Source organism: Apaloderma vittatum, unplaced genomic scaffold (assembly GCF_000703405.1).
Source record: "Apaloderma vittatum isolate BGI_N311 unplaced genomic scaffold, ASM70340v1 scaffold18478, whole genome shotgun sequence".
Lineage (NCBI taxonomy): Eukaryota > Metazoa > Chordata > Aves > Trogoniformes > Trogonidae > Apaloderma > Apaloderma vittatum.
Window position 1 is genome coordinate 1 of NW_009731443.1, and position 10,599 is coordinate 10,599.

The window sequence follows — 10,599 nt, forward strand, 5'->3', positions numbered from 1 at the left end:
ATGGCTGCTTTGACAGCCAAAGACTGAGGCAAATACTGGGTCACAGCACCCAGTGCTGACTTCACCCCCTGCCGGACTCAACGGAAGGTGGAAGGACAATGTTCAGAAGGAAGACAGGAAGTAAAACATAGGAGATGAATTTGAAATACTAGAAAGGACCCTAAATTTCATTCTTCTAGGTGGCAAAACACATTACACAAGGTCTCCACCAAAAACCCCAAATGTTCTACAAATCATGACTCCACAGAGACTACAGTTATCTGTTCAGAAAGCAGAAGAAATCCCAACTTTGCTGCCAAAGATATCAGCATAATGTTCTTTGGCCTTAGATACCTGAATGGGACATAGTAACAGCTAATAAGGCTACCACACCTTGCTAGCATCTACCTTAAAAATCCATCTACTTACAGGTAAAAGTGTGTCCTTTTTCCATTGACAAGAAAGTCATACTGCACCTAACGTTTTCAAATATTTATTCTAGGGCCTTCTTCCTCTCAAAATTCTACAGCTATGCTTCTACCTTCTTTCCCCCGTTCTCTCCAGTTTTCAGATTTCACACTTAGTTTGCATTCATACAAGTATTCAGAATTACATAAATTTAAATATTCAAGGGAGGGTTAAAGGAAGATCTGTTCTGTTTCTCTGAAACCTTTGCTTAACCCTTTGTTAAATTTACTGAAACATCAAGTATCCTTTTCAGTTTTACATTTAATTATTTTTTATTCTGCACTAATACCTTCTTTCAAGCACAGGCCAAAGCACATTTACTAAAGATAGAGGTGTGTTTATTTCATTAAGAATTATTCTTAACTACTGAATCAAGATGAAAAAGTGTTTCTCCTTGTGAAGCCCAGAACTATCAAAAGTTAGAACAAAATTAACTAGTTTGCCTTCTTTCTTTCTCAAGCCTCTGCTGGAACAGATAATTTCCAAAACTATGTCTCTCTTTAGCACTGGCAAAAATTATTTCACTCTACAAAACTGGTGGAAAATTCTAATTCAAGTATATGTTCTTTGTGGGAACACTCTGTAAAGTGGCAGGAATCACTGACTGCAAACAGTCACAAACCTTCCCACAGATGCAGAAGTCATACTGTGCCACAGCTACCACTAAACACAGGGTCTGGAGAGCGTTCTCAGAGGTTAAATTTCAGGATATAAGTATCAATGAACTTGCAAAGCCTTATCCTCACACTGCAGAAACACTGGAAATTCTCCTAATTACTTCACAGTTCGATATTTAAAGAATACCCAAGAATATACTTCACGTGCAAGTCTCCATATCTAAAACCAGCATCTGTCCAACTAATCCTTTGCTTGGTCTCTTTCCTTCTTCACGTTTGCTATCCAGGAGATACACCAAAGAGAATTAGCTGTTAAAACACTAAAATCTGCAGGGCATCACAAATTGCTGAGACGAGGAATGGCAGGAAGGAGCTGTTAAGTATGGTTCATTGAAGCTCACTCCTTACTCCAGAACTATTAAGAACTATCACTGTAATGATACACACTGTAATCATAAAAGCTTTTCAATAATCTCAAGGCATAGTTGTGCAACTTCAACTATTTCCTAAGACAAGTATATGTACCTAGCCATAAAAAAAGTCAAACAAAATTATTTTAAAATAAAAATCAAACCACTTATCCCAGAGATTATAAACTGTGCAGTGAAATTAAATATTTTTTAAAAGAACACAATAAAGTTTATTTCCATGTTTATCCTAGTACAATCAAGATGATGTCAAAATACATAGTTTCGTATCTCTAACAAACACAAGGTAAGGAATAAATATCACAGTTGTGCTCCAGATACATTTGTGGTTACTACCAGTCCCCTAAACTTACAGAACACAAAATGCAAACAATAAATAATCAAAAGTCCTTACCGCTTTGTACTCCGTATCTGTTTTGCATGCTTTTCTCCCTGAAAACATTAGGATTCCTTGCCAGGATAGCCTGCAGCAAGACTGGTATATCTCCCTCTGGATCATCACTGCCAAGGTTATCTTTCAACTCTCTGGAATTGTGGAAGTAAGCAAATAAAGAGGCAAATGCATTTTCAAATTATAAGAAACTACAAATCAAGTAAAAAACCAAACAGAAAAATAAAAAAGTAAAAACAAAATGAAAGAAGACAATTTACAGTTAAAATATAGACTGGAATGTAAGGACAGATGGATACAAGCTGTTTAGGAAAGACAGGCAGGGTAAGAGGGGAGGAGGTGTTGCCCTCTACATCAGTGACCAGCTAGAATCGATGGAGCTCCATATGGGGAAGGGCAAGGAGCCGGTTGAGAGTGCATGGGTTAAGATTAAAGGGAAGACAGGGGGAGCTGATGTTACAGTAGGGGTCTGCTACAGGCCACCTGACCAGCAGAGCCAAGCAGATGAGGCCCTCCACAGACAGACAGAAGTGGCTTCGTGTTCTCAGGTCCTGGTCCTTGTTGGGGATTTCAACCCCCCTGGCATCTGCTGGAGGGACAACACAGCAAGGCCTCAGCAATCCAGGATGTTCCTGGAATGATGCACTGGTGACGACTTCCTCCTCCAAATGGTAGAGGAACCACGAGAAAAGATGCTATGCTGGACGTTGTTCTCACCAACAGGGAAGGGCTGGTGAGCAACGTGAGGCTCAGGAATAGGCTTGGCTGCAGTGACCACAACGCGATAGAATTTAAGATTCTCAGGGCAACTAGGAGGTCCAAGCTTACAACCCTGGACTTTAGGCATGCAGACTTTGATCGCTTCAGGGATCTGCTGGCCAAAGTACCATGGGACAAAGCCCTAGAGGGAAGGGGAGCCCAGGACAGCTGGTCAGCGTTCAAGGATCACCTTCTCCATGTCCAGGAGCAAAGTACACAGACCAAGAGGAAGGCAGGAAAGAACGCTAGGAGACCTGCCTGGATGAGCAAGATGCTCCTGGACACACTGTCACACAAAAAGAAACTTTTCAAGGAGTGGAAGATAGGATGGCTAGAATGGGGGGTATATAAGGAAGCTGTCTGAGCAGCAAGAGACCTGGTTAGAAAAGTGAAAGTTCAGTTAGAATTAAATCTAGCCAGGGAGATCAAGGGAAACATCAAAAGTTTCTACAGGTATATTAACGGTAAGAGAAAGACTAGGGAAGGTCTGGGCCCCCTCAAAAAGGAAATGGGTGAACTGGTGACAAATGATTTGGAGAAGGCTGAGGTTGTCAACAATTTCTCTTCCTCTGTCTTCACTGGCAAGGGCTCCAGCCACACTCCTGGAGACAGAAGACAATGGCAGTGGTTGGATGAAAGAACTGCTCACTGTAAGTGAAGATCACGTTCGTGACCATCTGATGAACCTGAAAGTGTACAAGTCCATGGGACACAAGGGGTTAAACCCACGGGTACTGAGGGAACTGGGGGATGAGGCTGCTAAATCCCTTTCTATTATATTCCAAGTTATGGCAGTCTGGTGAAGTCCCCACTGACTGGAAAACAGAAAACATAATTCCCATTTTCACAAAGGGGACCCAGGCCAACCTCATGAAGTTCAACAAGACCAAGTGCAAGGTCCTCCATCTGGGTCGGGGCAATCCCAAGCACCAATACAGGCTGGACAGCGACTGGCTTGAGAACATCCCTGAAGAAAAGGACTTGGGGGTACTGGTGGACAAGAAGCTCAGCATGAGACACCAGTGTGCACTTGCAGCCCAGAAAGCAAATCGTGCCCTGGGCTCCATCAAGAGGTACGTGGCCAGCAGGTCACGGAAGGTGATCCTCCCCCTCTCCTCCACTCTCGTGAGACCCCACTTGGAGTTCTGGGTCCAGTTCTGGAGCCCCTACTACAGGAAAGATATGGACCTGCTGGAGTGTGTCCAGAGAAGGGCCACAAGGATGCTTAGAGGGCTGGAGCACCTCTCCTGTGAAGACAGACTGAGAGAGTTTGGATTGTTCAGTCTGCAGAAAAGAAGGCTCCAAGGAGACTTTATTGTGGCCTTCCAGTATCTCAAGGGGGCTACCAGAAAGCTGGTGAGGGGCTTTTTAGGATGTCAGGTAGTGGTAGGACTAGAGGAAATGGATTGAAGCTAGAGATGGATCGGTTTAGACTGGACATTAGGAGGAAGTTCTTCCCCATGAGGGTAGTGAGACCCTGGCACAGGTTGCCCAGAGACGGGGTGGAAGCCCCATCCCTGGAAGTTTTTAAGGCCAGGCTGGATGGGGCTCTGGGCAGCCTGATCTAGTGGGTGATGTCCCTGCCCATGGCAGGGGGGTTGGAACTAGATGGTCTTTAAGGTCCCTTCCAACCCTGACAATTCTATGATTCTATGATAGGAAAAAAAAAAGAAAAAACAAGACTGCAAAGCTCTGTTCCTTGCCTCTATTTTTTCTTCATGTTTTTTAAGGAATGGCAGATGACGTATTCCTACTAGTCTTCAAAATCACGTTCTCTTACTAAGCCTTTAGGTAGACATAGCTGCCAGTTTCAGGCTATTACAACAAGTTTCTTAAAACCTCTTTTATATCATGATATTCTCCATAAAAGAATGCTTTGGTGTAACACGAAGAAAGTATTATTTTAGGAGGGAAAATAATACAGGCATGAAAGTGTAACATTCAGGTTAAAGTTCAATGCCTTGAGAATCCTTTCTTTCAAAAAAGCAAACTGGCGTACTTTTGACATCACAGGATTCTCTCCGAACCAAAAATAAAGATGTTATGGATTTTCCATAAATGCATCCATACTTTCACTTATTGTTTGATCTAAGCTTTTACAAGAGATATCCACTTGCCCAAAACAAGGCAACATAAAACAATTCAAAGGACATCAGGGAAAAAAAATAATAGAAAAAAATTACAGAAAGAGGATATATTAGGATACTTGCTGCTTCAATTAATAAAATTAAAGTTCAATACCCAAATAGAATTGACATTCATCTTGCATGACTGTCTCAAAAATCTTTCTTTTCTTGTACTACTGGGTATATAATTTGTCTATGCACATTATTAACCAAAGTGGAACACCAATGAGTATAGCACAATCGACACCACAAGGTCTGCATTCCTAGGTAGCAAGAATGGAGTAAGCAGCAGACCTATAAAATAATCCCCTCAGCTATGTATAAGGGCTGACAGACAATTATTAATATTCTGACTGCAACATTTTAGCTCAAGCCTAATAAAAAATTTTCATGTTCTAATTTTTAGATTCTCACAAACACCCTTCTCAATCCAATCAATTTTCATTTCAGGGAATAAGGATGGTGATCTGATATTGCCGAAGTTCAAAATACATACATGTGATCAGTTGACACCTGATTGAGACTGTGGACGAGCTGTGAAACAAGATTTTCATCCCTGCAAGCCAGAAGGCAGTTCACCTCTTCAGCTATCCGGCCATTGAAAAGCAAGCTTTTTGTTGTTGTAGCAGGTAAAGGTGATGGAAGAGGCAGCTGGTTCAGAACTGTTATCAGAAAACAGAAAGGAGTTCAGAATCATTTCATGAAACACAAGTAACCAAATATGGACACCTTCTTACTCCGTCATATGATGAAGAAAAAAACTTGACAACTACTTTTAAAATAAAGGCACAAAGGCTGGACTCTGCTTAAAACTAACTAATGCAGTGAACTCCACAAGTTATATTACTATATATTAAAAATATTTAATGGTGCTAAGGCAATTATCATGAATAAAAACTTACTTTTAAACATTCTAGAATACTAAGTTATTTAATATGTAGTGGTAGCTTTGTCTTGCAGCCAAAAGCACTGATAAAGGAAGGAAATGCAAAAATCTTTGTAGTTGTTTGCAGTATTGTGAGTGCATTGAGCACATACTTGAAGTTTTCTACTTTGATCTTTGTATTTCATTACTGTTCCCACTTTGTATGGTCAGGGTAGAGAAAAATTGAAAAAAAATTAGAATACCACAAAAACCAACAAAAAATCCCAACCTACCAAAAAACACAACCCAACAACCAATTTAAGCCATTAATTAAACCCTGAGTTTAATTTTCTCTTGTTGTATTTACTTCTACGTAAGTCTTCTTCTGAAGAGAAGGCTCATATTGTTGGTTGGTATGATCCTTAAAATACCAATTCAGTCAACATACCTACTCACAAAACCTGGCAAATAGATTCTATGAAAACACCCATCACAGAATTTCAACTGTATTAGAAATCAGCACACTATACTTTCGGAGGGCATTCTTAGGCCTACAGACACAGCAAGGAAGTGTACCATACAAGAAGCCCTGACGATGTAAGCGGCAGAGCTACACAGACATGAGGAGGGTAAGCCAGAGAGACACAACTAAGGTATAAATGCTTTTTTACACTTTATAAACAGATTTTTGTCTCAACTGCTCTTATTGCAATGGTAGTATCTCACTACAGTAATAACAAATCTCCTCTTAATTTTCACTAGAAATTTATTTTTCGTCACATTATAACCATTTGGTTTTGTGTCAGTATCAGCTTTTAATGTAAACAGCTCTTTCCAAAAATTCCCTTTCCCTGCATTTTGTCTTCCTGACTTCTTTAAACACAGCGCACGCTCCTCATGCACTTCTTTTGCAGGCTATACAGCTAAGAAAACTCAAAGGTTCAGCTGTTTATTTCCATCCTAGCAGCCATTCTTTGCATCTATTACTTAGAACAACTTTTTTGTACTTTGTCAAAAATGAAGGAATTAGATTTCAGTTATATTTAGCATATTCTACAACTCTCTCTAGTTAGTTCAGCAGCAGTGTAATTCTCTCTCTTTTCAAGGAAGATGATGATATGTATGTTTTAAAGAAGTGTTTTGTCATTTATATGTTGGTTTTTTTGTGGGGTAACCAGATATGCTACTGAATGATGTCCCAAACAATCAACAAATTTCTGTATTTTGTTTCAGGCTTCCTTAAGGTTTGGGGTTTTCATGTTTAAATTAGCATGCTTTATTTTAATATATTTTTAAAATTCAAGCAATGACAATATTAATATTTTTCATGCCGAACATGATTCTGAGCAGATTTACCTCTAAAAACTTATAAAATAAAAGTACTTTTAGTATTTTGAAAACGCAGATATTTATCCAAGAGGCAGACAACAGTACAGTAAAGAGAAGAAAAAAGAAGAGTACTTACGGTCTGTAAGACTAGCAATCCCTGCAAGAGTAGTGATGGGAACATGAGGCATATCCCCATTCATCCTGAAGTTCTGGGATAGTAGTGCCTATACAGATATTTTAGTTCAGGTGCCAGCTATCATTACTTCCCATCTCCCAAGCACTAAAGAAAAAAAAAGAAAAAAGGAAAAAAAACAAAATCAAATTAAAATTCTCAATTGACTTTAGAATTTTAAATTCAGCAACATAAATTAATTGCCATACCTTCAGCTGTGCACTAGAGTAAATTTTGTCAAGAACTGGTGGAGCAATGTAGATTTTTAATATCAAACTGCATTAAGCAATCAAAAGGCAAGCTTCTAGCCTCAGAAGTAGGACTCTTCATCAAAAAATATGCAAGATAAGGCAATCAAAAGCAAATTTGCTCAGATTATACAGGACCAACCCCAAAACTGTATGAACTTCTTAGTTCATGCTGCAGTAGATAACACTTAATGTACATAGCTGCTACATTCACTTCCCAGTTTTGCAGAAGCAGATATTTTTCATATAAGGGGAGATTAGCAAAAATAAAAGGAGTAATTTACAGATGAAAAAAATCAAGGAGTAGAAGAACAAATACAAAATCTTAGTATATTTTTTAAGTAATAGCTACTTCAAAATTTATCTGAAAATATCTTCTTAAAACTAACTATTATCTGGTCACACTTCTACGGGAAACTGTATTACCCCCTTCACAGAAAGAAAAAGTTTAGTCACCACTGAACTAACTAATTTTGTCCCCGTAAAACAGCACAGTTTATATGCAACTGCTGAAAAAGGAACCTGTTCATTCAGTTTTCAGTACCTATTAAGATCCCAACTGTAAAAAAGTTCACATTGTTCAAAAATAAATAATAAAAAACAACAAAAAAGTCACTGCAATAATTTCACCTGCAGTTCCAAAGCAGAAAAATTTACACATGATTAAACTAATGAAAAGACAAAATCAAACATATTTTCTGAAGATAAACAAAGGAAATGAATTTGATACATCAGCGACCTGTGTTAACAGTTTGGGAAACAGTAAACAGGACTTCTGTAAGTGTTTATGATATCTACTGAAGATGTTGGAATAATGATTTGCTTACGCTTACCTTACAAGTCAACATTTTTGAGAATTATGTATGCAACATAAATCAAATAATCACTGTCATTTCCTTAGTAATTTTTATCTCATTCTTTCTTATGCACATCAAAGACAACATACAGGACACTAGCCCAAATAAATACATATAGCTTTCAAGCAAGACACGAAAACTGAATGTTGCAAGCCTTTTTTCTGCTCAAAGTTTTCATGAATCACTTCAGTTAACTTTTCCAAGTTTTCCCATCTATATACAACTGAATTCTTTGAAAAAATACCAACATCGAGGTTAAACAGAACTGACAAGTAGTTGACCTCCTTGCTGCACCTGCCAGAGTCTCATTCTGACTATATTACATTTGTTTATTAAAAGTACAGTACACTACAGGTACAGAAATCTAGCTAAGGAAACTGCTACAGACAGATATTCTCAGTGGTTTGCTGGTTTTGGCTTTTTTTTTAATCCAGAAGAAAACAGCCTTCAAACACCCAGTGCAGTTTCAAATACTCCCTGACAGTCCATGTTTTTACCCCAACAAATACCAATACGCACAGAATTTTGTTGGTGCTTTCTTCATTCCATAAATAAGCGATTTTTTTAAAACAAAACAAACCAACTTATCCTCCAAATTCCCCAATGAGTCTGCAACAGCAAACCCACAGGAACTGACACTTTGAGAATTAAAATTTTATTTGAAAGGTTAGTAATTAAAGAACACCTTTCATGTATAAATTATATGTATGGTAAGAAGGTCATGTCTGATGATCCCTCCTGACTGAAACCACATCAAAGCTAAGGTGATGTCACTATTGAGTATTACTGGAAATCCTGTATGTAACACAGAAACGAAAAAAAAACAACAACAAAAAAAACCGTTCGCTCTCCCTTCCTGATCACCTGGAAAAGCTGTAAACATCAGAGGCTGTCACTACTAAAATTCAAGTTCTTTCCTGATATTAGTGCCACAATAATTAACTTACGCAGACAGTCAATGGAAAAAATTCCTCCAAAACCAGACACTTAAATTAGAAACCTTCTCCATAGATAATTGGTAAGAAGCCTGAACTGGCAAGAGCCAGATTTGAGAGTGGAGCAAGTGCAGTGTGCTAGGATGGCCAAGGTAAGAGCAACCTTTCTTTGTAAGAGAAAAGTAAAAGGGTTTGGCTTGTTTAGCTAACAGAACAGAGATCAAGAGGGGCTACGGTCGTTCTCCCTAGGGCAGTCAAAGAAGGTTACAAAGGAAGAGTGCTACAGGGCAGTGCTAACACAGCAATAAACAAAAGCATGAATGCAAGCAAGAAGAAAATCAGAACAGAGCTTCTCACCATCAGAGCTGCCATTTTTTGGAACAGCCTTCCATTAGGAGTAACGTAGATAAGCAACAGCATTACATTAGAGGTGGATCATACAGATGTTGTAGAGGGGACAGGATGCGGTTGCCTGCACCAGCTGGGAACCAAGCATGGCAGTTCAAGAAGTCTGTCTCTTACATTATGAGGTTTTTGCAGGTATGATGATATGAGTAAACAGATGAGAGTAAGCAAAAGACAAAGAGAGACTGACGAGAGTAAGTGATGGGATTAGTTTATACAACAAACACAATATGAAGAAACCACATAGGAATATCTGAGTTCAAATATTACATCTGTTGTGTTGAGAACAAAAGTGCATCTGTTACACAACTGACAAACAAAGTGGGATTCAATTCCAGAACTAGAGACTGAGATCTAGTGAAACTAGAATTCAAATTTTATGTCACTGAGACCATTAATCAACTCCCTCATTTAAGGAATTTAAAATACCAAGCAGTTATAAGGAAAAAAAAATTCAACAGCTCACGATGAGATAGATTCTTTCATACGAAACATCAGAAGAGCATGCAACAATTAATGGCTTGACTGAGACAGACAAGTTTTGCTGTGGTTTTTCCCCCCCATTCCCCAACTGTAACAAGAGTTAAAAGTACTGCATTGTAGTAGCTCACGATTAGTAAAGAAGAACAAATATTTTTCAATATTTAGATTCTACACGATCCATTTTTGATAATAACAGCAGTTATTACCAGTAGTAGTTCAGGAGTTAAAGAACTGCTGCACCATAAAGGTTTTACACATTGCATTGAAGTGTAGTACAGCAGTCCAGAGAAGTGGAAATCCCATTTTTATAAATAAGGTAAATAAGGTCTTGCATATTTAGTATGTATTTATTTAGGGTCTTGCTTCTTTAAAGAAACAACCAATATTGTAAAAGACATTTCAGGGAGGACGAAACTACCCCTCAGCGAGAGGAAAACAGAATATATAGAGAATAACATAAGATAAAGCTAATAGCATGATACATGATATAAAAGCAAAGAAAAGTCAAGATAACAAGGCAAGTAGTATGAAAGAACT

The 10,599-nt window shown here is 38.4% G+C and overlaps 1 protein-coding gene across 1 annotated transcript; it reads right to left on the reverse strand.

The window, feature by feature from the left end:
• Window positions 1-1,872: 1,872 nt before the first annotated feature.
• LOC104278274 (nipped-B-like protein) lies at window positions 1,873-7,250 on the reverse strand. Its single transcript, XM_009875194.1, has 3 exons — window positions 7,099-7,250; window positions 5,265-5,430; window positions 1,873-2,017 (listed from the first exon to the last, which is right to left on the reverse strand). The coding sequence occupies exons 1-3, from the start codon at window positions 7,160-7,162 to the stop codon at window positions 1,873-1,875; spliced, it is 375 nt and encodes a 124-aa protein (XP_009873496.1). The 5' UTR covers window positions 7,163-7,250.
• Between the last annotated feature and the right edge of the window lie 3,349 nt (window positions 7,251-10,599).

Excerpts from the sequence above, each read along its gene's own strand:
- LOC104278274 (XM_009875194.1), bottom strand. The coding sequence starts at position 7,162 with ATGAATGGGGATATGCCTCATGTTCCCATCACTACTCTTGCAGGGATT. Across the intron at positions 5,431-7,098 it reads GATTGCTAGTCTTACAGACC|TTCTGAACCAGCTGCCTCTT; the intron begins GTAAGTACTCTT and ends TTCTGATAACAG. Across the intron at positions 2,018-5,264 it reads CAGGTGTCAACTGATCACAT|AGAGTTGAAAGATAACCTTG; the intron begins GTATGTATTTTG and ends CCACAATTCCAG.